This window comes from Cryptomeria japonica, chromosome 1, assembly GCF_030272615.1.
Source record: "Cryptomeria japonica chromosome 1, Sugi_1.0, whole genome shotgun sequence".
NCBI classification, from domain to species: domain Eukaryota; kingdom Viridiplantae; phylum Streptophyta; class Pinopsida; order Cupressales; family Cupressaceae; genus Cryptomeria; species Cryptomeria japonica.
In genome coordinates this window covers 27,867,029-27,894,776 of record NC_081405.1, presented here as the reverse complement: position 1 = coordinate 27,894,776, position 27,748 = coordinate 27,867,029, and the positions used below count along the sequence as shown (strand labels likewise).

Sequence of the window (27,748 nt, the reverse complement as noted above, 5' to 3'; positions counted from 1 at the left end):
TTCACCATCGCTTGAAAAAATCATTGAGTAAATAGTTTTCTGTTGATTCATTAGATTTTAGATTGCTAATTTACAGTATGAATGTAATATCGAAGATGGATCTATACATTTTAGATTTGCTGATTTCTATATTATAATTCTTGATCTGTAAATTTCTTATTTCCATCGTAAGTGCTATATATTTTCTTAATTGCTCATATGAGCCGACATATATGTGAACCATATACAATCTTTAAAAAAAAATAGGTTTTTATCAGACTTTCTGTGTGGCTACAGATAATATTTTGAAAATGCCTCGCTAAAATAATATTGAACTCAATAGATCACCTTCCCTGTGTAACCTTCTTAAGCACTAAGTGGGCTTGTCTACGATAAAAACATGAGACAATTTCAAGATATGTGTTTTGACATATTCTATTTTGAACAAGATTACTATTATCAAAGTGAAAGAGATGTTGTATTTGCTACGGCTGCCAGTAGACACATATGCAAACTATTCAATCATAGACAAGGCACGTGAATTATTTGACGAAGTGTCTAAATGAGAATGATAAAGATACAATCTGTAATGAGTGTAGGATATGTACTAAAATGGAATTTTTCAAAGTATAATAATATTAACATACTAAAATTTAACGTGAAAAGTTGTCTCAAATTATTTCTTACAACTGTATATTACAAATAAAACGACTGAAATAAGTGGAATCATTCCAAGATATGAAGTTTGTGTCAATAAGTGACTGAAATAGATGAAAATCATTCCAAGATACATAATTTGTGTTAAAAAGTGACAGAAGCAGCCACGCTTCCAACAGAGAAATAATCTGTGAGAATGCAGGCTTACTACTTGAAAAAATATTTATTCAAGAAATCTGTCAAAAAATAAAATTCACTTAGATGAAATTATTGATCGTTTATCCGTTAGGCATTAAAAATGTGAAAGTGTGTCCCTTACTATCGAGTAAACTGAATGAGGAATTAAAGATTAAACCAATGCCTTTTAGCTAAAGATGGAATGTAGCGAAATAAAGAAAAAAATACTGCTAAGTACAATATTATCAAAGGTTTTTCCCACGTAGTACAATAAAATCATGTGATAATATTTGTTCTCCTTATGAAAAGATATTGAGAAGACTTTTCCCACAATAAATTATCAGTGGTATTATGGCAAGACAAATGAATGTAGCCCCTGCAAGATATGTTTCATATGGACAGAAATTGCAAAGCACCACTTTACATGATGCTGCAATTTGATCCAGAATTGTCGGCAAGAATCTCAGAAAGCCTGACAAAGACACAACAATCAACCAAAAATATCAATAAGCTATCTATCATAATAAAAACTGCCACCAAACAGTTCAGAAGTCTATATACATTAAGTGACTGCTTCAACAATCAAATGAATGCCCAACTATCAAAAACAAGCTCAGGAAATTTCAAAAGACATGTAGCATTATAATATGATAATTATCATGTCCAAATATCTAAATTCAGATTTGAAGTTATTCTAAAACCTGCTGGCGACTATGATAACACCCTCCATTAGGGTAGGGTCACAAAGAAACTATTAAAATTGCTTTGTAAGGAAGTTTTCCAAAAGTGCTATAATTGAAACTAGTTGAAGAAAGATGAAATATAACTATTACCATAATCATATAGGACAACAACAAACCTGGAATTGCAGGATAGATAACACTCCGCAATCTAAACTGTACATTATAAGCTACAAAATATAGGCCCACTGCATCTGATTTCACGGCTCACAAAAAAAGTGAAATTGTCAGAGATGATCTACATCAAGGCCAAGGCTTGATAAGATTTTAACTACTGTTTATGGGAAAAAATTCAAAATAAAAAGATAAAACCTTCAAAATAATCTAAAAGCTGGTTTTAGATATTTGTCATGTTTAACAGCCTCTACCAAAGTATACAACCACCTACAGGATAAGTCATGAAGTGAATTCAATATGTCTTCTATTGTTGCTCCTTCCATTTCCTAGATTCAATACTGACATGGAATTCTAAAAAGGTTGCAAAATGCACTTTTTTTTACCTTAATTCAACGCTGATAACATAGAGGATGTGCAATCCATTTTCTTTAAGAAAAAAACTTGTAAGAGAGTTGTATTACAGGTTACAATGTCACCATAACATCCAGGGTATAAGAACAACTCAAATTGCGCTTACAGTGTCGAGTCATGATGATGCAAATGAGCTCCTAAGAATCAGGAGACTAACTGTCAGTTGAATTTCTGTTAAAAATATTGTCACTTGTAGTCTCCATAGGAGATAAATTAGGTGTTAATTACTCAGTTGAACTGCTGTTGCATTGTAGGCTACACAGGAGGTATAGTAGGAGATGATTTCTGAGTTTAACTATTGCTTCTTTTTAGTCTCCATAGGAAGCAATTTAGGGACTGATTATTTTGTTAAGACTGTTGTTCCTTGCAGTCTCTGTTGGAGATAACTTAGGAGTTGAGTCTCTGTTAAGCAGTGATTTCAGTGTATATTTCTAAATAAAAGGGGAATTGGAATCATAGATGTTTGCCAGCTTTTACAGATGTAATTTATCAGTTCTGAATAAATGAATACAAAGCATATTTCAAGTTTTTGTTTCTATCTGTTCTTCTGTACTGACTTTCTCTGTTATACAGAGCAGAAGTTATTTATTTGCAGGTTCTGAGAAATAATCTGCATCAGTTTGGTATCAGAGCATTAAAAGATGCTGGGATGGAGACTTTGTGAGTATTACTGTCAAAGCCAGTAGGTGTGTTCCATCACTTTGCTGCTCTATGTAGAACAAATAATTAATTCCAAGTTTTCCTATGACTGCATTGAAAGTATTCAATGGTTGAGGACAGAAGATTTACCGTCCAATAGAAGAATTTACAAATGCTAAGAGCAGCATGGAGTTCCTATAACTGATCGCAATTTTCTGGTAAAGAATATTATCCTAGGTATCAATTGTCAGAGGTGAGAAAGCTATTTATTTATTAAATTTCTGTTAGTTGTGAGTTTATATTTTTGAGGAAGCAGTCAATATAGGAGGAAATGTCCCAGTAAGAGGATGGAAAGAGTCATTCCATGGGATCACCCAGGAAAACAAATTGCAAACTATTGTTGATGGGACTTGAGTGACATTAAATTGTGAGGAGGCTATACAATTTTCATGATACAAATAATTGGTGACTCTAGATCAGTTAACATGAGGGTTGTGGTTGTTTCATAGGTGTTAATGGTGAAAAGAAGAATTTGTTCAATAAAAAAAAAAGTTGAAGGTTTGAGTTCTTCGGGGCTTAATTTCCCATTTTTGATATCTTCCTAATTGACTATATCATGCTGACGAGGAGAATGTTGTTGTAGTTTGTTGGTATCTATGTTGTCAAGTGTAGTTGCCTGAGTTGAGGTCATTTTGGTATGGGTCTGTAGATTATTAGTTTGTAGATGTGCTCATCAAATTTGTGATAATTTCTTGAAAGAAGTGAAGAGAGTTGCAGCTCTGTTTGGGGGCTAAAGATAGATTATGGAATTATATCATAATGCAAGAAAGAGGATAACAAAAGTGGAAGAAAAAATAAAACAAAGGCAGAGGCAGAAGCTAACAAAGGACCAGCAAAAGGAGCTACACCAATTAGAGCTTGAATTGGAAGAGTTATGGTGCATGTTAGAAGATTACTAGGCATGCAACAATAAGAAGCCAATGAGAAAGAAATCTATATCAAGGACACTAAAGAGTTGTGAGAAGGTGAAAATAAATATCCACCTCATGGGAAAGAGCCATTCTCAAAGAGGAAAGCCATTGAGTCGAGGATTAGACAAGGAGTGGAATCGCTAGAGTAAGGAAAGATAGAATCCCTTGAAGAACTAGCAAAAATATTAGTCGATAAAAAACCCTTGAATGAGATCTTTCAAGAGTTACAGGGAGCAGAGATAGATGAATGGGATGATGATAAAGAGGATGAGTAGGATGGAGCTGTTGAGTTGTGTTACTGTTGTGACCATTTCACACATCGCCCCATTAGAATGGGGACCCCCTCTTTTTCGCTTTTGTTTTGCCTGTTCTTCTCTCTGCTTTTAGGGTTTTGAGTGAGTGAGTTGTCTGTCTGGGCTAGGGCTAAACCTTAGGGGTTTCTTTTGGATGTTATTCAAGCTGAGTCCAATCAAATTTTGAAAGTTGTTAAGTGTCCTCCCGAAGAGTTGAGACGATTAAAGTAAGGTGAACCTTTCAGGAGAGTCAGATAGGTCTCAGGTTAAGTCTAGATTGAGGGTTTTCAAGGTAAAATCCAGTTTTGACTAAGTGTTAGCATTTTGAAGGTGAAATTGTGTGTTTTTGCATATGTGAGTTTTGATCAATTTTTTGAAGTAAGATGATGTCTGAAACACAAAAATCGCTCCTGACCCTTGCTAAGGGTCCAGGGCGAAATTCATCCTGAGTGCAAATTCTTGTTTTGAGAAGGCTTGCTAACTGGTTCCTGGCCTTGTGAATGACCTGACTCTGCCTTGTGAAGTGATTGGAAACTTAAATTTTGAATAGTTTAGCCAGAAAGGGTAAAATCGCTCCTGACCCTTGCTGAGGATCTAGGGCGAAAATGTTATTTAAGGCATATTTGTCACTGACTTTTCTAATTTGTTTTGTGCAGGGTCTCCAGGAGGGATGATTGGACGTGGCTTGATGCTTTTGAAGATTTGAAGGCATGAAAAATGATGAATTTTGAAGGTTAAAGGAAAAATCGCTCCTGACCCTTGCTGAGGGCCCAGGGTGAAATTTTGATTTCCCTCATCTTGCAATGAAATGGAACCAAGTGTTGGATATGAATGGAAAGTGAATAACTTTCTCCACCCGCCTGAAGCAATTTTAACTTGAGATGATGAAGGATCTTATTGGAATCATCAAAATCGCTCCTGACCCTCTCTGGAGGTCCAAGGCGAAAAAACTTATTTGAGTCATCCCTGACCTTGTTTGGTCAGCTTGAGATATCAAAGGCGTGGTGGAGGACAAAATGAGCATGATGAAGCATCCAGACTTGATTGAAGATAATGAAATGATGGAGTTTCGCCCAAGAAGGGTAATTTCAATCCTGACCCTCTCTCAGGGTCCAGAGCGAAATTCTTTATATGCACATTTTTAGACCTTTCTTGGACATGAACTTTTATTCATAGCGTAAAACAAGATGAAATCTTCCCTAGCAAAGACATTTCATGATGAAAGGTGAGGCATTTTGGTCTAGAGGGTAAAATTCGCTCCTGACCCTCACTGAAGGTCCAGAGCGAAATTTTCAAAAGGCACATTTCTTGCTAGGTCAAAGTGATTTTTTACAATTGGAATAGATAAAGGCAAGTGTGTTTTACCCATTGAATATAATTTGGACGATCAACAAGGGGGCAATCAAGCCAGGTTTGCAAAGTCACTCCTGACCCTCTCTGAAGGTCCAGGGCGAATTTCTAAGTTTCTCTCCTTTCTTTGAAGAATTAAGACAAAATCTTGCTTGAATGAGTGAGGAAGGGTGTGTTTTGACCGTTGAAGATAATTTGGAGGGCTAACAAAAGGTGGATAAACTTGAATTTGCAAAATCGCTCCTGACCCTCTCTGAGGGCCCAGGGCGAAAAATCTAATATCCAACCTTTTCTCCAAAATTGAATGAAGCTATGCCTAGACACAAGTTTGAAACAATGTTTGAAATGCCTTGAAGTGGAATTGAGATGCTAAGAGTGTAAATTTTGATGACAATAGGGAAAATCGCTCCTGACCCTCTCTAAGGGTCCAGGGCGAAATTTCCAAGTGTGCCCACTTTCCTTGCATTTCGAGATAATATTTTTGTTTCCAAGACTCAAAAGGGAGTGGAGAATGATGTTCTACGCCTTAAGAGTAATTTGAAGTTGGAATGATCAAGAATTTGTGCAAAAGACTCAAATTCGCTCCTGACCCTCACTGAAGGTCCAGGGCGATTTTTACAAAACCAACAACTTCCCTTCAAGATTACGCTAAGGCAAGGTTGTGCAAAGGTGGAAAAGGTCTTCTAAAGCGTGGTGAACAAAGATTTGACTTCAAAACTTGATAATCCTAGGCTAAAATACAAAAGTCGCTCCTGACCCTCACTGGAGGCCCAGGGCGAAAATCTTTTAAGTCCTTATTTTGCATTGCAAAAGCAAATCAAGCATGCATGGAACAAGTGAAGGAGATCATCGCTTATCCCACAAGGAGAGTTGGCAACTAAAGGATGAAGGATTGAGAGCAAAAGTGAAAAATCGCTCCTGACCCTCTCTAAGGGTCCAGGGCGAAAAGGTCCTAGTGCACTTTCCTCCTAAAGACCAAATGAAATCAAATTCAAAACTCCAATTAGAAATTCCATTTAATGCCTAGATGAAGTTTTGGGCAAGAAAAATGAGGAATGCAAGAGCAAAATTGAAAGTTCGCTCCTGACCCTTGCCAAGGGTCCAGTGCGAAGTTAATAGCATTCTTTATTTTTACCGTATTTGAGCATTAATATCCTCCAAATTGTATTAAATGCCAAAATTGCTAACTTCGAAGCATTTAAAAAAATTAAATTAAATTGGCATTTAGTAAAGGACATATTGATATTTAATAAATTAATTTTGAGCCTTAAAAAATCGAACTTTTATTGTTAAGGCATTTAAAATTAATTTTTATTAAATTAAAATTAAATATGGAGCGCCTAAGGTCTTATTTTTATTTATTTTATCAAGTCGGCCCCTCCTTTTTGCAATTTTATTTATTTTTTAAGCCTATTTTGCCAAGTCGGCCCAGGGGGAGCAAGGTGAACGCTCTATATATTGGAGGTGTTTTTTCATCATTCAAATCATTCACTCATTGCTTCAAGTGCGAATTTGGAGAGCAAGAAGAAGGTGCGAAATCTGGTCTATTTGGAGCGAATTTATCTCAAGTGTTGGAGGCTAAAAGGAGGTGGAGTTGATTCTTGTGAAGGCTAAAGGAGGCGCATTTTGTTCAAGGGAGAGCTTTGATCTAACATTTTGCCTAGCAAAATTCACCTATTTTTGCATCATTTCTTAGAATTAGTACTCAAGTGGAGGTATGGCGTAATCACCTTAGCACCATTGTTGAAGATTTGAATTTTGAACTTTCTAAGTTTGGCGTAGTTAATTAGGAAATGATAACTCAAGATTTATCATGAAGTTTCCTAATTAAAATCCTAAATCTTCCTTTCTACGCTTCAAGGTATATTACTAATTGTGAAATGTTGTGTAGGTGTCAAGATGGCGACTCCAAAGGCAGGAGCATCTTCTAGTCGTCCAACTCTCATGAAGGAAGATCAGAAGAATGAAGAATTGGAGACCACGATCGTGTCCAAATGGAGCAATATCGGAGATACCAACTTGGGAAACTTCAGTGTGAAGAAGTTTCGAGAGGTCCCCTACATTGGCAAGCCATCACCTGTCGCAAAGAAGATAATTGAAAGTGGCATCATCAAGGCGGTCGGTTTCCCTCCAGCAGTCCAGTGTCATGAGCTGATGATCGAGTGTGCCACCATTATGACTCACAATCGAGATCGATAGTATCCAAGGAAGGAAACACTTTGGCTTACCTGTCAGAAGAGGCTATAAGTGAGGCTCTCCATCTTCCAGAGCATAAAGATATGATTTACAAAAGCCTAGAAGGAGCCAAGTCAATGTATGAGGATGATCCCGACACTTGCCTGAATCTCATCAATAAGAATTGGTTGCTCAAAAGTCATCCTCGCCTGAGCAAGATTCCCAACACACCACATAGGATCAACTTCCAGGAGGAGTACAGAGATTTGATAACTTTGCTCAATCGAGTTACAAGGGCTCCACAAGCCTTCTACTTCGAAAAGTGGATGTTCTACTTCATCCAAGTGATAGTCCAAGGAAAAGGAATGATTCATTGGGCTAGAATTATTAGCCATTGTCTGGATGTGCAGTTGAGAAGACTAAAGCCTACCAAATCATTCCACATGAGCTCATATGTCATATATGCCTTGATCAGGAGTTTCGAGTATGCAGGGCTACCTCACAGAGGAGTGATCGAAAGAGGACCCAGAGAAGTGAGAGTTTGTGACTCTTATGTTCATTTGCATCATCCTCCTAGAGGTGACTACAAGTTAGTCAACGACACCTTCACGATGAACATCACTAGGATATTGCAAGGTGGGATTCATTATCGACTATCTCTGGATGCACAAGAACTTGTGAAGAAGCATGGTGCATGGTTCATCCAGTTTCAAAAGTTTACATATATCAGAATTCATGGGTGTCCTTTACCTCCTTACATGTTGCCGAGGTATCCGACAGACAGGGTAGTGCTACTTGAGGTGACTAGACAGTTGGCAGCTTATGCAAAGGCATTCAGACACAAGCATGGAAATGGAATTCCCGTGCCCATCATATTGGGGAATTCAGTTGAGGTATGTCCTAATACTCAAGCCTTGGATGATGCAGAGAAGGAATTGGCTTTATATTCATTCACACTCTTTGCCTCAAGGGAGAATTTTGATCCTCATGGTTATATGGAGGAGACAGTTGGTAGAAAGTACAAACACGAATTTCAGGTAGAGGACTTTTGGATGAATCTCTCAAGTGATTTAGAGGTTAAAGAAAGATGCATTCCAGGCTACCCTTAGATCTTATCAGGAAATGCAAAGTTTATAGGGTAGCTGATCAAGCACAGGATGGCGGTAGACATCTTCAGTCATCTTATGACAGAGAGGACAAAGCAGTGAAGATAGATTGGAATGAACCTGAGGTTTTGGACTTGAGAGCTTTGATGGCCCCAGTTTTGTCATGTACTCGCAGATGGGTGGATGTACAACATCAGAAGCTAAGAGAGCAGAACATACCAATGACTTTTACTTTGGAAGAAAGACCAGAAGAAGGAGGAGCAAGCGTAAGTGAAGACAATTCTCATCCTAGAGGCGCAAAGAGGAAAGAAAGACCTGAGAAAAGAGAACCCTCCAAGAAGAAGCAAGAGGCCAATCGAGATCGCTCATCAGGCACATCTTCTCGACATGGAAAGAAGGCAAGTCAAGCTGAAGGACAAGAGAAGATGGTGCCCGAGGTTGATGAATCTATGGAGTCCATGGTACAGAATGATAAACCTGAAAAGAGACAGGCACCTCAGCATTCATCAAGTCAATCTCCCCAAGTTGATGAGCTACATGAAGAAAAGAATGATGATGAAGCGACATCTCCTCTCCGAGAAGATGAACCATTGCCTAAAGAAATACAAGTTAGAGAGACGAGATCCGCCATTCCAAATTGGTTGAAGGAGAGAATGACGAGGGTGATTGTGATTGAAGATGAAGATGATGTAATTGACTTAGAGAGCCTTATAGGAAATCCTCAAGAAGTAACGGAGAAGAAGAAGGCCACCAGGATGTCCAAGGTGATCAGGGATGAGGCAGGATCCAGGAAATTGCAGATAGCTACGCCAGTAGTGGACAAATATGAAGGTGAAATCCTTGCAGATGAGTATGATGTAGAAACATTTGAGCTTGGTCCCCTCACTACTGAACAGGCACTGGATGAGGCAACCGATTCATTTGAAGCACTTAAAGACAAGCTTAAAGAAGAAATGGAAAAGAATAGAAAGCTTGAGAGAGAGAGAGGTGCTTGGAGAGGTTACTTTAGCCATCTCAGTCAGCCCTTGGGACGTCAGGATCCAGCAGTATCTCCTGTGCAAGCACTTCCCCTTGAATCAGTTGGCGAGGTAGAAAGAGTCAAGAGCTTGGTTCAGCTTATGAACTCTTGGATTGACAAATCCCACACAGTAGCCGTTGAATTTACAACAAGAATGATGAAGACAATCCACCGAGCTATCCAGGTCCTTGAGATCGTCCACAACCTAATGATAACTGTAGCCGCTTTCGCTCACACTAGAGATGTTATCATTCCTGTTCTGCAAGTAATCAGGCAAACACCAAGGAAGATCCTAGCACAAGAAAAGATAATGGATGGAGGAGCTCATAACCTACTTCAATGGGCAACTCTACTCCAGATGAAAGAAGTTCTTTTCGAAGATATCAGCACCAAATGCAATCAAGTTGAGGGCGTCATCCATCCAATTCAGGATAAGGTGTTTGAAGTGTTATGTACCATTCTTGGCAGGAGGATCGAAGTTGGGACGGATGTGGACCTCCAAGAGTTGGAAGAAAGAGTCAAGGTCATCTTTTGCAAAGATGAGAATGTCATCACAGATGAGCAACGGGATCTAATGTTCACTACTATGCTCCTGATTGAGAAGATCAAAGAACTCGAACCTGGATGGGAAACGGCTCTTCTCAATGCCTTTGATCAGGTTATCCACTTGGAGGAACGCATGAGGAATCTTCCTGAGATTCCCATTGCTGAGGTTGAAGGAATTGTGTCTAGATTCATTGCATATGCTAAGAAAGAACATTGGAAAGGGAATAAGATTCTAGAAAAAAGGTTGTTATAGAATGATGTGGCATCTTAATTATCATTGGTCTATGTTTCCTCGACTTTTGTGCCAATTAAATATTTGGCTATGCATTTAATAATGTTCATCTAAAAGGGGAACTTTTTGTAGCAAACCCTAATTAGGGTTTAGGTGTCAAAATCTTAGCCGTTGATCTTCTTTTGATCTAGGCCGTTCATTGTAATTGAGGATGCTATATATACCCTCACTCATTTTCATTTTGTCATTAGAAATTAGATGATTAGAGATTAGATATTAAGGAGATAGATAGTTAGAGCTGAGAGAAGAAAGTTATTTTGTAGCAAGATTGAGTAGTGAAGAAAGAATTTCAAACAATTGTTGTCTATTTTGGCTTTGAGATCAATAAAATATTGAAGTTATGGTGTTTTATTGCAATTCTTGTGGCTATCTTCATGGTTGTTTACTTTCTTGAATCATTCTCGGTCGAAGTAGTATTTAAGTTTGAAGGACTAAGTGTTGGGCTTGATCTTTGGTGAGATTCACGTTCCAAACCACTAGCTTCTTACTAATTGTAAGGACGCCTTGTGTGGTCAACTGGAGATATTTAGATTGCTTGAACCTTCCATCATTATTGACCTATTGATATGTATCTTTATGGTAGTATCTATAATTCTTGATGATTTGAAAATCACTAATCACCTTAGAAGATCGCATCAATTCCAGTAGAGTTGTAATTCCTTGGCAATACTGAAATTGGTAGAATCTTACCAAGTCTAGCCTACATCGAGTCACTCTTAGGATTAGATTAGAATCCATCTCTTGCAAACCCTATCTTTTGATCTTTTTTGAGAACCTGTTAGCTTTAGGAAAATCCTGTTCCTGCAGATCGAAAACGTAAGGCCCCTTGAAGAAACAGCATTTACAACGACCACTGGTGCTTATCCACACGTAGAGATCCTACAACGAAGAACCTTGAAGTCACCCTGATTGATCCTTTTTCGCGATATCTTCAGCATTCAGAGGCTTTATTCAAGAGAGGATAAGGTACCTTTAGGTATTTTATTCTGTGTTCGCATGTGCGTAAAAAACACGTCAACAGTTACCCCGAAGAAGGGGAAGGCATTGAAGATTGCAATGCAGAACAAGAAGAGTTGGAAGACTGCAATCAGAATAAATGCAGCCTATCACAAGAAGAGGCCCAAATTGTTGTAGCAGTGGAAGCAGCCCACATTGAAGAGGAAGCTGAAACAGAGATGGAGATCTTTTGGAACCTCATATGTGATGAAGATTTATGGGTTTTAGAAAACACAACTTGCCAAAAGCAACTAGAAGAATGTCTAGAGTATCCCATTAGTGAAGATGGAGTAAAGGATCGTCATTTCCTTGAGGAAGGGACAAGGATGATTGAGGCAGAGAGTAAAGATATGTACAATTATGGTAAAGGACAATATCCAAAAGGATTTGTCTTGTGAACAACATCACACAGAGCTAAAAAAGGAAGGCGACCTCAAAAAATATGAAATGGAAGGTGTTGTGACCATTTCACACATCGCCCCATCGCAGATGAAGACCCCCCCCCCCCTTTTTTTGCTTGCAGTTTCAGTTTTGGGCAGCCTAGTAGTATTATAGGTCTCTCCTTAGGATGAAATAAATCATATTAGCTCTTAGAGAGATTGGATTGGTGGTTAAGATCAAGATTGAGAGGTAATTGCTGAGAGATTTGGATTCGATTGCTTGAGCTTGAAGTGGTATTGTCATGTGAAAATTGCTTAAGTGCGCGAAAATTTTTGGATTATAAGAGATGAGGCACATCTTTCTTCCATCCTTCCCTCCATCCCATATCCTCCATTTCATATTCATATCCTTCACACCTTCCCAAGTAGCAGCATCCTTCATCCCTTTCTCTATCCTCCCTTCCATCCATCCACCTCCATCTTCCCTTCATCGTCCATTTCCTTCCATCCTCTATCTTTCTTCCATCCTACATTTTTCATCTACCCTTCCTTCCATTTCCTAACCCACGCCTCATAACCTTTACCTCCTTTACTCCTGTAAGCTTACCTTTCATCTCCCCCTCATCCTATCCCTTATCCCTCCATTTATCCTTCACCTACCTACCCCCATCTCCTACCTTCACTCCTCAACATATCCTAAACTTCCTTCACTATCCCCTTTACCCACCAACCTTAACTTCCTTTTATCCTATCCCCCCCACCGAACTTCCTTTCTTAACATCCCTTAGCACCTCCCTCCACGCGGCACCTTTCTTCTAACCACATCCTTCTCTCCCTTCCCATCGCGCCACATCCTTACCTTATATCCCACACCCCTATCTTCCCCATGGCACATCCTTCCCACCGACCTCCCTTACTCTCTTCCCACCACAGCATATTCTCCATCCATATCCCCGTCACCTCTTCCACCGCAGCATATGTCTCCCTTCACACCCACCGACATCCCTCTCTCTTCTCCTACCACGGCACATCTTACCTCCCCTTCTAAAGCACTCAACAGGCTTGAAAAGAACAACAACGCTACCTAGGATAAAGGAAGGGCCCACACATTAATAAAGAAGTGTTTTATTTAAAAAGTAAGACCGGTCCTATTTTAACCTCCAAAGACCACGATAAAGATGGAAAAGAATTACCGCCACCAAATACTAAAGGGAAGTTAGAAGCCAACGTGGGCCAGAGACAAAGAGCATCGTATTTTTGAAAATTCAAAACCGTTGAAATTTGAAAAAATAAAATAAAACATTTCGAAACAATATCGGCTCTCATCATTAAAGTATCGATGCAAGGAAGTGTGAAAGAATATAAATAAATAAACAAATATTTCAAAAGCAAGTCGGCATAATAAGGATAACATGAAAAGAGGCGACTCTAAGCACACCTATAGAGGGATTTCATTTCATTTCAAACATCATTCAAAATGATTTCCAGTTCTGATTTGAGACACAGCAAATTTCATTTGGAGACGGCAGTTTTTGGACAATTATTTTGATCATTGCATTTGATCAAAATACACTTAAAGAGAGTAATTTTGATTAAGATCAAGTTGAAGGCATTTTTTCATTTTGAAAGCAACCTGGGCATATTTTGGAGGAATTCCATTACATTATCAAACGTGTAGCAACATCAACAGAAAGTTTGGTCAAGATCAGACCTCAATCAGACTTAAAAACCACATAATCCAATCTGAGAAATAAAAATCAGAGCAAATTGTTACCACAGATAGAAAGATTTTTTTTGGAGCAAAATTTTGATCAGTTAAAAGCAGATTTTAAACATCAATTGCATAAATTGTTATCAGCAGTCACCTACAAGTCTGACTTCGATATTTTGATTAATATTTTTTTTCATCAGAGCCAGGTCTGGTTTTGTATGATTTCAGTCATAAATCAGGGTTTTAACTGAGAAATTTTTTTGTCATCGTTTGTTTTTAGAAAATTCTAAATTGGCTGATTCATGTTTTAATCAAAATTTATTTGCAAATCTGATAAGCATCTTCAAAGCAAAGTCTGATTTTTCACTACTAAAATTTTAGGATCAGCATTTAAGTTTAGCAATTCATTGAAATTTTAAATGAAGCATTCACTCTAAAAGTGGATTGCTAACCTAATAGAAGATTTTCAGTTGTGCAAAAATTGATATTATATTAAGATCCTAACATAGACAATTCTTCCAGGAGGTAGATGGCAGCCTCGAAAGCTGGAGGTCTCACAAGACAAGCTCTCATCAAGGAAGATGCAAAAGGAGCACTACCTGAATCAAAGATTATCTCACTATAGGCAAATGTGGGAGACACCAACTTGGGCAAGATTGATATGGAGAAATTTCAAGGCCCTCTCTACACAAGCAAGCCAACTGGGATTTCAGAGAAAATGATTGAAAGTGGAGTTGTCTAAGCGGCTGGTTTCCTTCCAGCCAATCCAATGCAATGAACTAATAGTTGAATGTGCAAGACACTATGATGTTAATACAAGGCAAATAAAGACACCTAATGGCAAAGTGTTAGCATTCTTGTCAGAGACCGCTATCAGTGACGCATTCCACATACCTGAGCCTAAGGACATGATATACAAGAGTAAAGAAGCAGCATTGGCAATCTATGAGGATGACCTCAACAAATGCCTTAGCTTCATCAATAAGTATTGGTTGTCAAAGGCTCGGACCGCTCTCAGCAAAGTGCCAAGCAACCTCCACCGAACAGACTTCAAGGAGGAATTCAGTGATTTGATTACCCTACTCAATAGGATCATGGGAAGTCCACATGCCTCCTCATTGGAGAAATGGATGTTCTACTTCATGGAAGTAGTGACAACCGGAAATGAAAAGATCAACTGGGCCAAGATTATCAGCAACAATCTTGCTCTTCAATTGAGAAGATTCGAGTGCACCAAACAATTTCATATGAGCTCCTACATCATATACTCACTAGCCAGAGCCAAAGAGTACACAAGACTAATGTATAGAGGCCCAGTAGGGGAATGGAAAGGGAGAAATAAGGGCATGTAATAACTACACACAGCTACATTTTCATAACAAGGCACATTATCGGAGAGTAAATGATGCCTTCTCCATACATATAAGGAGAAAGTTGCAACGCGGCATCCATCGAAGGTTATCCCTGCAGGCACAAGTGTGAGCAGGAAAATACACAAAACCATTTAAAGTCGGGCACATTCACAACAAGGTCATCAAATGAAATAAAATAAACTAGAGCAAATCAAACCAATTTTACTCCATTCGACAAAGGCCTCACTGCTCCTTTCTTCTCTAATTATGCTGGTATGTTGGCTCAATCTATTATGCATTCAAACGAAGCAAGGGAAAAAGCGTGATAGGCGAGAATACTTGAAGATATGAAAATGAAAGCAAAAGTACGAGAATAATCGCATATGTAAAGCGTTCTAAGTTGTTTGATAAGAGGAAAATGACTCGAATTTATAGAGGAAGAAGATTAGAATGGACGGTTGTGATCGAAAAACGATCAACAGCTCATGTTAGTTAGGAAGAAGAGTTAAGTGGAGGTAAATGGGAAACCTTCATTTTTGAACAAAAAGCAAAAAGGGAAGCTTTTATTTTCGAACAAAAAGCAAAAAAGAGAAGCTTTCATAAATGAAAAGCGAAGTGAGGTGCTTTTTTGGAAGGTGGAAGAGTTAAGTGAAGAAAGGAACTGAGGTGGAAATTAATAATTATAAATTATTAATTTTTCCTCATTTCCAAATTAGCCAGTTAAATAAATAAATTATTTAATTGTGAACTTAGGATAAGAGGAGTAAATGAATAATAAATTCATTTACCTAGGAAGAAATGTTAATAAAGATGACATGACTGAAATGAAGAAATTGATGAAATAATTACAGGATTCCAACCCCAATATCGAATTAGGCCCAAATTATGACTGAAATAAAATGACTGATTGGCAATATTGACAAAATTGATGACAATTGACAAGGAAAAATGATCAAAAAAGACCATAATACAAAGGTGTTTTGATAAAACGAGGAAATTGATAATGATGATAATGACAAGATGATTGAACGCAATAAAGGCAAATGAGATGTCAGAATGATTAATTCTGACATTGCAATTGATTTAAATTGATAATGTTGATTGATAGAAGACTGATGGAAATTGATTAAAGATAATAGAAAAGGATTTGATAAAAAGATTGAAGAGATTGATAATTAATGACTGATTAATTATCAATAAAGGTTGATTTAGGACCAAATGATCAAACGATAAAACTGCCAATCCTGATTATTTAGGGCCAAATACAATTGAATAGGTTTGTTAGGGTTGGAAAGAAATCAGATAGAATAGGAAGAATGACCCAATGTCCACATATGATGAAAATCAAATGTGACATAGAAGACATGTTAAAAATTAAGGTTTAGCGACGTAGGCATAAACCAATTTTTAGTGTCTAAAACAGAAATTGGTGAACAAATACAGTGCTTGGTTCATTCAGTTTCCCAAGTTCACCTACATACGAGTTGAAGGGCGCTCATCTCCACCATACAAGCTTACACGTTACCCTACCGACAAGATGGTGTTGTTGGAGGTGTTGAGGCAATTAGTTGCATATGACAAGACTCAAAAGGACAAACATAAGACTAGGATTTCCTTTCCCATTGTGGTTGGACAATCATTCGAGGTATGTCCATCTTTGCAGGCAGCTGAGAGATCAGAAGAGGAGATGAAATTTTATCATATCCTTTAAGGACTAATTTTGATCCATACAACAACATGAGGAGGAAGAATGGTAACAAACACAAGCACAGGGCCACATATGGAAGACTATTGGATGAATGTCAAAGATGATTTTGAGAATAGAAAAATGATGTTCTCCAGATTGCCTATAGATATCATCAGGATATTTAGAGTGTTCACAATCCCAGATCAAGTGCAAAATGATGGAAGGTGCCTATGCTTATGAGCAAGTAAACAATAAAGAGGTGGAAGTCAATTGGGTTGAAGTAGAAGTCACTGATATGAATGAGTTGATAAAACCCGTCTTGGCTTACACAAAAGGATGGGTAGATTATCAAAATAACAAATTGAAGAGTCAAAATGTGTAGCTCACCTTTGATATGACGGGAGATCCAGATTCTTCAGATGAAGAAACAGAGAGCATAAGCATAAGCGAAAACACTACCTAGTCAACTCAACCTATGAGCTCTAAGAGAAAAGTAAGTCACAAGGAGGGATCAAAACAGAAGAAGCAAAGGACAAGTACAAGTCATCCTTCCACCAACACCTCTTCCATCCATGAGGTCAATATGAACAAGACGGCCACCAATGAAGGACAATCACCTTGGAAGGGCAGTGATCAAGGTGCAAATGAATCACCGGAATCCACTAAACATAACAATCAAGGAGATAAGACAGCTAACGGAAAGCAACCCCATGTACACCCTCCAAGAGCACAAGAAGTAGTTACAAATGACAAAGATGCCAAAGATGAATACATGGATATAGAAAATCATGATAATGAGGCTACTTCTCCACCTCGAGCAGAACAGAAAATCAAGGAATTACAAGTAGAGAAAGAAAGATCCACTATTCCAGCATGGCTACAAGAAAGAATCCATAAGGAAGTGATAATAACCGAAGATGAAACAATTGACAACTTGGATGACTTCTTGAATAGGATCCGTCCGACAGAGGAGAAGAGGAAGGCTACCAAGCTTTCAAAGATCACAAAAGACAGTGCTAGATCCCGAGTCATACAGATTGCTACCCCAAGAGTGGACAAGCCACAATATGAGATCACCGTTGATGAGTATGACATGGAGACAATTGAGTTAGGACCTATTACTATGGAGCAAGCAATGGAGGACTTGGATGATACAGTGAAGACAATCCATGAGAAATTACAAATTGAGCTACAACATAGTAAGAAGCTAGAAAAAAAATTGAAGGCCTTGAAGAATTATGTGCAACTTAATAATCCCATAATGTTGAGTGCTTGTGTCATTGATGTCAAGAAGTAGGATGAAGTAGGATGCTATCGCCATGTGTGCGCTGGTATGTGTTCCAGATTGTAGACTTGTCTTCAGTTTAGATGTGGACACGTGTTGAGCTGCTCCTTTCCTCTGCGTGAGTGTGTTTCATCTTCTTGCTGCTAGGAATTAGTCCTGACACTGACTATATATATTTTGGGGCTGTTTGGTTTGCTCAGTCTGAAGAAGTTCCTGTGATGTCAGTTCAAAATTAGGCGTTTTCTTCAACAATCGAACTGATGACATTGGCAGTCTTTTGGTTCTTTGTATGGCCGTTTTATTTGGTATATTTGGTTTCAAACATCTAAAGGAGTGGCTCAGAACTATGGAGACGTGTGGCAGTAGTTTTTACTGGGTTGAAGTGTTGCTTTCCCAGTGGAGTCGTTTATTTTTGGTGAGACAAAGGATGAATAAAAACAAAAAGTTTTTTATTGGTGCCAGATGGAGCTGTGTGTGCCGACTCAGCTTGTGCTGTTTTTTTTTTAAATTGATTTTTGTGTTAAGTTTTCGGTGGTATGAAGTGTAAAAAAAAAGAAGGCTGCGTTCTAAGAATATTGGGGGAACAGTTCATCATTATTACTGGGCGTTTGTTTTTTTAAACATGTGGATCCTGAAAAAAACAGTAGTTCAAAAATTTTTGAAAGCTGAGTGTACGTTTTGTTTTGCTGTGTGAGACGTGTGATTTTTTTGAGGTAGCCGATCTTTTGTGGCTGTATCGTTTTTTGTTAAAAATGTGTGGAGGAGTTGCGACTTGATAAAGAGGTTTGGATGAGAGCGTGTGTTCTTTTTAGGATATATATCGAAGCTGCTTATTCATATACTGTCGAGCTGAAGGAGTTAACCTATACAGCCTGAGTTCGAAGAAAGAAAAATAAGTTGGTTGTTCGAAGTCTAAGTTGGCCGTTCAAAGTCTGAGCTGATTGTTCAAAGTCAGTTGGTGAAAGTTTTAATGTGGATGGATTGAAGTAATTTAAAAAAATGTGTGAAAATTTTTGAGGTGATCTTGCTAGAGGTATCGTGGGTGGAGGAATTTTTAAAAGAAAAGAAAATCAGTTTTTCTGTGTGAGTATCCATCTTCAGTAGGCAACGAAGGGTTCTGATTTCTAAAAATTGAAGTGAAGCTGCAATCTATGTGAAGGTGCAAATTGGTGTGAAGCTGCAATATGTGTGAAGCTGCTAATACTGCATGGAGCTCTGAGAGATGATCTCAATCAAATGCTATAAAGAGAAAAATTGGATTGATTAAAAATGTATCTGCACAGCCTGTGAAAGCAGCGTGTCTGATGTTGATTATAACTTTGTGTAATGAAGTTCTATGTATATGATTTGGAGATTGTAAAAAGTATTTAAGTAGTCTTGTATGAGTCCTTCACTCAGCATGTTATTGTTAGGAGTTTTATACATTTCAGTATAAAACAGTGAGCTCATCAATGTATCTCTGTTGAAACATTCTATCTAAAGGTTGAAGCCTTGTAACTTAGGTCAGTGCCTTATTGTGTAAGAGTGGGTGCTCTTTGATGTAACTGGGTTAGAGCCCATCTCTATTAATGAGTGTCGTGGTTTTTTACCCTGTTGGATTTTCTACGAGATAAAAATCTGTGTCTCTGTCTCTCTTGTTGAAGTTCATAATTTGTGTTTCAGATTCCTATTTTTGTTAAGACACTGATTCACCCCCCCCTCAATGTCTTTTGTTTGCTAGGCATTGCTTCCCCCAGACTCAATAGATGATTTGGAGGAGATGAGAAACAATTCCCAAATATTGAAAAGATGGATTGACACTTCCTTCAATAAGGCAAACAAATTTGTGAGAGAGTTGGCTCATGTATTTGATACACTTTCAGCTATACTTGACAGGACTGTTGTTCTTATGGCTTCTTATGATGTCTTTGTTTATACAAGAGATTTCACCATCCCAAGATTGCAAGCTTTAATGGATATTCCAAGACAAACCCTGTTGGATGCTGGAATAATAAGGAATGTGCAGAAATATGACTTCCGAGGATGGTATTCTACACTCAAAATGAGAAGAAGTATGTTTGAAGGCATCAATAGTGGTTGTGGTCGAGTTGCAAGCATGATAGAAACAATAAATGATAAGACTATAGGAGCAGCTAAAATGATCCTTGGAATAGAGATGAAAGCTGAAGCTGACATGGCCATTGACAAGATAGCGGAAAAGGTTCGAAGTATCTTCTTTGGAACTTTTGGATCACTTTCAGAAGGACAATTGGAGGATATTCAATCACTTATGACACTTGTGGGTAAGATTAGTGGCTTGGGACCTGAATGGGAAAAGATCTTCGCTTCAGCTATAGAGGAGTTGGACTACATGGAAGATCAGATGAAGATCATGCCCAATGTTTCAAAAGAAGAGCTTAATTGAATCATGACTAGATTCATTGAATTTGCTTCTAAGGAAAGAGATAAAGGAAACAAGCTTCTAGAGGAAAGTTTGTTGTGATTCCATGTGATGTCTTTTTTCTCATTGGGGGAATTTTCCTCAAAATTTGTGCCAACAAATGTTCATTTCCTATTGGCTGATTTTAGAAATTAGTTGGTTAGTTACAACTAGCCCTAATTAGGGTTTAGTTTTCTCAATCTTAGCCATTCATTTTAGGGCAACCTTGGCCCTCCATTTTATTTTTGGAGCTCTATATAAACTGCCATTTTTCATTTGTAACTAAGAAGAGAAACTTGAACAATTGTTGCTATTTTGCTGCTAGGTTAATATAAAGACATTGAAGTATGGTGATTTATATTCTAGCTTGGGAGCATTTGTATGGTTATTCATCTTCTCAATTAAAGCTTTAAATTTTGCTTAAGTATCTAAGTTGAATAATGGAACGTTGTGCATGATTCATGGTGGAACTCATATATCCATACCACTAGCAATTTGCTGATTGTAAGTTTGCCTTGTGTGGTCAACTGAAATTCTTGAATGAGCTTAAGTTCATTTATTATTCAATCATTGATATGCATTCAAATGATGGTGTCTATGTTTGGTAGTAATTTGAAAATCATTTAATTTCCTTAGAAGATTGCATTAGCCTTTGTGGAGTTGTTCTTGTATGTCAAAGCAAAGACTAGTAGAGTTTCATCGAAATTGTCCTTCGTCCTTGCATTCTTAGGAGTAGTTTAGTATCCCTCAAACCCGTCAACTTTTGCATTTTTTTTATCAATCATCCATTAGTAATAGTAACAAAGCCATATTGTAAATCATTTAAAAAGCATTCCTCGAAACTAAGTAATATCTCTTAAGAAACATATACATAAGGCCCCTTCGATTACCAGCAATCACATCAACACCAATTGAGCTATCTACACGTCAAGACCTGACTAAAGAAACCTTGGAGTCATCTTGGTTGATCATTTTACTTAGCATCCAAGAGGATTTTGATCAAGAGAGGATAGAATACTTTTGGTATTTCATTCTGTGTTTGAGGTGTCTAAAAAACGAACAGAAGGCATGCCTAAATGGCAGAACAAAGAAGAGGAGAAAACACATGTGGGAGATTTTTATCCATTTAACTTTATTTCTATTTTAAATGGTTTATGTGCAAGTGATACAAATGATGTAAAGAGCAATGATGATTTTCAATGGAGGAGAACCCCTAAGCCTACAAGATGCTACAAAAAGAGGAAGATAAACTAGCAGAGGAGGAGGATCTCTATCCCAACAATTGGTGGGAAGCGAAAGAAGAAAAACTGTGACGATTTGAAGAGATACCTAATTTGGTGTAAAGGAACACTGTGGCTTAAATTCTTCACGTCAGAAAGATGGTTCTATCATCTTTTCCAAACTCCTTGGATGTTTGATGTAGTAGCATCTAAGGATAAAAGGAAATCCTACATCACAAAGAAAAATTGTAATAGTTGGGTTGTTGAGATTTTTAGTGTTTTATTTGTTGAGGTGTATTCATGTAAATGGGCTTTGAACCAGTAGGCTCAAAATTTTAAAAGAAGGGGAGAATGATGCAAACAAGCTCCTAAGAATCAGGAGACTGTCAGTTGTATTTCTGTTAAAAATATTCACTTGTAGTCTCCATAGGAGATAAATTAGGTGTTGATTACTCAATTGAACTGTTGTTGCATTGTAGGCTACATAGGAGGTATAGTAGGAGATGATTTCTTAGTCTAACTGTTGCTGCTTTGTAGTCTCCGTAGGAAGTAATTTAGGGACTGATTATTTTGTTAAGACTGTTGTTCCTTGCAGTCTCTGTTGCAGATAGGAGTTGAGTCTCTGTTAAAGCGGTGATTTCAGGGTATATTTCTAAATAAAAAGGGAATTGGAATCATAGGGGTTTCTAACTTTTACAGATGTAATTTATCAGTTCTGAATAAATGAATACAAAGCAAATTTCAAGATTTTGTTTTTATCTATTCTTCTGTGCTGACTTTCTCTGTTATACAGAGCAGAGGTTGTTTATCTGCAGGTTCTGAGAAATAATCTGCATCACATGACAGAATGTTTCAAAATCTTACTGATTCCTCAACAGAGAAGTGATTGTATGAACCGCTTTGCTAGATCTCAGTCGTGCTCTTATCTTAAGTTAGGAGCAAGTGCTTTACCAAGAACTAGTTGGAAAGCTGTCAAAATAGGCAAAGGTTCTTGATTAGATAAGCAGGGCCTGTTGCTTGATAATTATACATTTACATGATTCCCATTTAATGAGTAATATGTGGACAATTTGAGGTGGCTTCTTAATTTAAATTCTGACAAATGCTTCTAGAAGCTTTGTATTATTAAAAGAAAGGAAATAAAGCTAAATTTAACAGCTGTGATAGATAATCATTCCAATCTGCAAATGCAAGTATTGTCTATGCACTTGTCTGATAAGCATTTTCAGTAAAAACAAATTTCCTTGCAATGAAGATATGATGAGGACCTTTAACATGCAATGGCAGTTTCCACATTCAAATGGGAAAATATCTAATATAACTGCAGTGTATCACTTGATATCTAAGTTACCGATCCTGGTACTGGTTTAGGTTCAGGCTTGCCAGTTCGGTTTGCACACTCGGCGCAAAAAGCATTTGGGTTTAGGTTCATTTGTTGTTCATCTTGGGTTCATCAGTACAAAAACATATATATAAATATATACATGTTTATAACCTTAAAGCAAGAATTAAGTTAAGAATTTATATATATTACATTAAATTAAACAATATTAAATTTTAAAGATATCATATTAAACTAAACATATTAAATTTAAATATAATTGCATTAAATATTAAAATGTTACAATTTAATTATAACTGTATTATATGTAAAAATATTAAAATTTAAATATCCTAATATTATATTAACCCCAAAAATATTAAAATTTGATATAATAAATTAAATTTAAAATATTCTCTGAGCTGCTCTCACATTGAAGATGCAATTCGAACAATTATCGGGAATGATTGGCTACAATTTTTCTTCTACTTTATTTACAGAAGTTGCTTCTCAGTTTCTTACCATAGTTATGGATTTACTGCTGGATATCTCTCTAGTTCGATCAATTGTTGTTAAATGTGTGAATCCTTCTCTTTATGATGATGATATACTTGACTACTTGCTGAATTATCACAAACTGAATGATGGGGCCCTTCCCATTGGTGGCTTTATCAGTTTTTCTCATTTTATGGCTATTCTCCAACTTTGTGAGCTTCTGGTTGTTGTCAAGTTTGGTGTGCAGGATGGTTCATTTCGGGATTCTGTTAAAGAATTTGGCAGGTTGCTTAAAGATATTGCTCCTCATATGGTGTCTTCTGCTCTCGACCGTTTCCTTGGACTCTTTACTCTCTTGGAACATCCTCAAGATCATGATGGTGTTGACCCTTTGGCTATTTCTCTGCTGCAAGTTCTTGATCCCGTTAAGGATGATCGTCCAGGCTCTTTATCTCCTGTTGTTGTTGGTCATCAAAATGATCCTGTTTATACGACATTGGTAGATAAGCATTCCTCTCTGGGGGAGGACATGAATAGTGCTGCTCCATATGATGGGGAATATATGGTCTCCCCTCCTGCTACTAGCACTAGCAACTGGGTTTTTGATGTATAGTTATTTCCATATGTGTCTTCACTTTTATTGTAATTTGTATATTCAGCTGGTTTTTACAGCTAGGGGATGGTGGATGGTCAAATCTTTTCTTTTTGGATACCTCTAAACCAATGGTTGGGACTTATATATACTTTTGATGCATCCTCTTATGGATTTTGTTGTGAGGGTGTATCTTTTTTGTACTCTTTACTTTTTATATTAATATAGACTTTTTAGTGACTTCAGTCACTTATATTTTTAAAAATATATATATAATATATATTAAGCTAAATAAGCTATCTTCAAATTAATGATAATCTAAATATTTACAAGTATTATGTGTAGAAGGTGAGAATACAAAGTAAAGAGAATGGAAACAAAAACAAAATGAATCCAACCACTTCCTTTGATTTAGCAACTAGGAATGCAAACTTAAATTAGAAAATTACAAACCACCAAAAACTTAGTGTGTGGATATGCTCATGATGTGTTTGATATTTAGTCTCTTTTAGGAGTCGTCAATGTGACAACACTATCTCCAATGGATTCTTCTCCTCATCTCTTCATTATTTCACTAATTTGGTTGAGGGATGAGGATTGATTTATAGACAAGGATGAGATGAATGGAGAGTTCAAATTGATTTAGAATAGATGGCTAGGATTGAATGAGAAGAAATTTTAAATTTGAATTTGGGAGGGAGGAGAAATTAAATGCTGCTAGTTGGTTTAAGGAAAGTTGAGTATGATTTGTTTAAGTGGATGGTTGAAATTAAAAGTTGTTTTGAATTCGAATGAAAGATCTTTGGGAATTTATGGCTAGGGATTGAATTGATTGAATTGATTGAATTGATGGTTTGATTTTTCGAATTGTGAAGGTTTAGAGTGATTTTCCAGAAAATTGTGTATTCAGAATTTTTCCATGATTTTTTTAAATCAAATCATGGGTTTCAGTTTTGTTTTTCCGATTTTTTATGAATAAAAATTAAAAGTACTTGAGAAGCCCTTTTTTAATCTTGTTTTCTATGTCTTTGGATAGCAGGAAGGTGTCTCTATTGTGGTAAACTTTGGTCATATGAAGTTCCCTTGAAAGAAGTTTTGAAAGGGATTGGCTGATCAAAAATTCAACTAGGGAGGGTCTCAACAGCAGGCTCATGTCGTAAAGCATTCAAAGGAGAAGGGGTCAACCTTCTATGCATTCATGTCCAAAAGACCAGTAGATCATGACAAGTGTCCTGAACGCTAGTTAGTAGAATGACCATTGAAGGGGGATATTGAAGTAATATTGTAATATTTAGCTTATAATAGTCATTTAAATCATTTAGTTAGTTTTTAGTAACTTTCTATTTTGTTAGTTAGTTAGTATTTAGAATCTTTCTTTTCTATCTTTATTTCTTGATCATTTTCGTTATGGAAAGATCTTCTACAATCCTTTGTTAATAACAATAATCAATTATTATTAAATGATATTAAAGCATAGGTTGTTTTGACAAAAATTTTAATAGGACATTTGCCTAAAAAATAGGACATTTCTAGAAGTTTTTCTGATCAATTTTTTTAAAACAAAAATCTTGGGGTTTTTTTGGTGGATTTTTTATAGAATAAAATTTGTCATTTTTTCTACTAGAGATCGAGGGTTTTTACCAGCAAAGTTTTTGAATGATATTTTTTAAGAAAATCGTGGGTATGTTGTGCGAGTGGGGTTTCCGCACAGTGCTAAATTTCAACTAAGTTTTTTGATGATTTTTTTTTAAAAACATGGCTTATCTTCTACAGCTAGGGTTTGACAATTTTTCCACAAAATCGTGGTTCTATTTTGTAGTAACTTTTGACGACTTTTGGACAAAATCATGGCTTTTTGTCTCCGACAAAAACAATGGAAGGTTTTTTGACCTGCCTTTTTTTATGATTTTTGGCAAAATTGTGGATTTTTATAACTGTGAAGGTTTAGAGCGATTTTCCAAAAAAATTGTGGGTATTCAAAAATTTTGCATTATTTTTTTAAAACAAATTGTGGGTTTCAGTTTTCTTTTTCAATTATTTATCAACATGTTATCCTCAATTTTGCCTTGATCAAAATTGTGGGATAGCCTCTACAAATTTTGTCTAATTTGTAGCCCATGTGTTCTAAGCACGTTGATCGAGGTAAAATTATGTTGTCTCCATTCATGACTTGACCCTCAAGAAACCATCTCGATTTGAAGTCTCAAGTTGTCAATTTGAAAGATTGAGCAAAATGCCTTTTAGGAGTTAGTTTTATTTTCATCTTTGTTGTTATTGGTGTCAAATCGGGTCCTAAACCCGATTTTACACTTGTCTAGGGGTTTCTAGTGTCAAATCAAGTCTTAAACCCGATTCTACACTTGTGTAGTTAGACTTGGTGAAGTTTGGATCCGTAGACCCGAACTACACCTGACTTAGTGTAGTTTAGATCCGTAGACCCGAACTGCACCTGACTTGGTGTAGTTCAGTTCCGTAGACCCGAACTACACCTGACTTAGTGTAGTTCAGATCCGTAGACCCGAACTACACCTGAGTTGGTGTAGTTCGATTCCATAGACCCGAACTACACCAAACTTGCACTTCCACTCTTTCTTAGTGTTGGTCAAGTCTGTAGGTCTGACCTACACCATGTCTCTCCCTTTGGTGTAGTTCGGACCAAAAGGTCCGAGCTACACTTGTTTTATCCTATGCATTATTTAGGTGTAATTCGGATCTATGAGTCCGACCTATACCAATGACATGTTTTTCCTAGGTGCAGTTCGGATCTGTAGGCCCAAACTACACCTTGCCTTTGTTCTCAATTATTTAAGTGTAGTTTGGGTCTATGAACCCGAACTGCACCTTTGAGCCACACTTAGCCTTAAGTGTAATTCAGGCCTACGAACCCGAATTACACCAAATGCACACACATGTAAATAGGGTTTGTAGGCCCGATTTACACTTGTTCTACCATGATACAATGGAGGTTTTGGAAACCCTAATGATACCAAATTTGGCATATGTAATGCATGACCCTCTTCGGTACAAATGATCAAGATGGTTGATGAATTGCTCCTTACAAGTGTTGATATTTTCCCAATGCTACAGTGCTATTATCATACAAATGACATAACCATCTCCAAGAAAAAGACAATGAAGTTCAAGAAGCAAGACTCCTATCCGCTCTTGCTCTCATCCTCGTAGGTGTCAAACATTGCAAACATCAAATGATTTTGAAATACAAGCTACCTGGCAACAATACGAAGATTTTCTAAAGAAGGATGATCATAATAAAGATGTGTCTCTGGACAGTCATTTTTATGCATCTCTAGCGTAGTGGCATTTTGTAATTTCCATCAACACCTCAGGTGTCATTCTATGTATGCACTAGTACACATGTAAGACTGCACATGTCCTAAGTCAAATAGGTCTCTACTTTTGACTTAGTCATAGTTAGTTGAGTCTTTTCCTTTTTTTGCTCATTGCACCTCCTTTATATATATGAGGATGCTCATTGTAATAAAGAGGATGGATCTTTTGGCAATGCAACAAAACTCTACCACTTTGGGAAGCACTCTAAAACTTTGTTTTTAGATGTAAATCAAATTGCAATCAATAAAAAAGACAAGTTGTTTTCAATCTTTGTGTTGGAACAAGTTGTAATGTGACGACATTATTCAGAGTTGATTGTGAGTATTGTAGTGTTATTTGAAATAGATTTAAACCCAATCTTGTAGTCTTTGAGCTGCTTATTGTGTTTAAAATTAATGTCATGTTGTCAAACTTGATCTTGTAGTCTTTGAGCTACTTATCACGTTTGAAGCTAATGTTTCATGCTCA

General features: G+C 37.0%; 1 protein-coding gene across 2 annotated transcripts in view; it reads right to left on the bottom strand.

Moving 5' to 3' along the window:
* Positions 1-717: 717 nt before the first annotated feature.
* Positions 718-27,748, bottom strand: part of LOC131038903 (peroxisome biogenesis protein 19-1) — an 86,035-nt gene continuing 59,004 nt past the window's right edge. The window contains exons 5-6 of one of the 2 annotated variants that reach the window (XM_057971468.2): positions 1,673-1,747; positions 718-1,285 (exon numbers count right to left, since the gene is read on the bottom strand). In XM_057971468.2, the coding sequence (XP_057827451.1) occupies positions 1,717-1,747 (31 nt within the window). In that variant the 3' untranslated portion in view covers positions 718-1,285; positions 1,673-1,716. The remainder of the gene's footprint in view (positions 1,286-1,672; positions 1,748-27,748) is intronic. The other variant, XM_057971467.2, reaches the window with a different exon arrangement.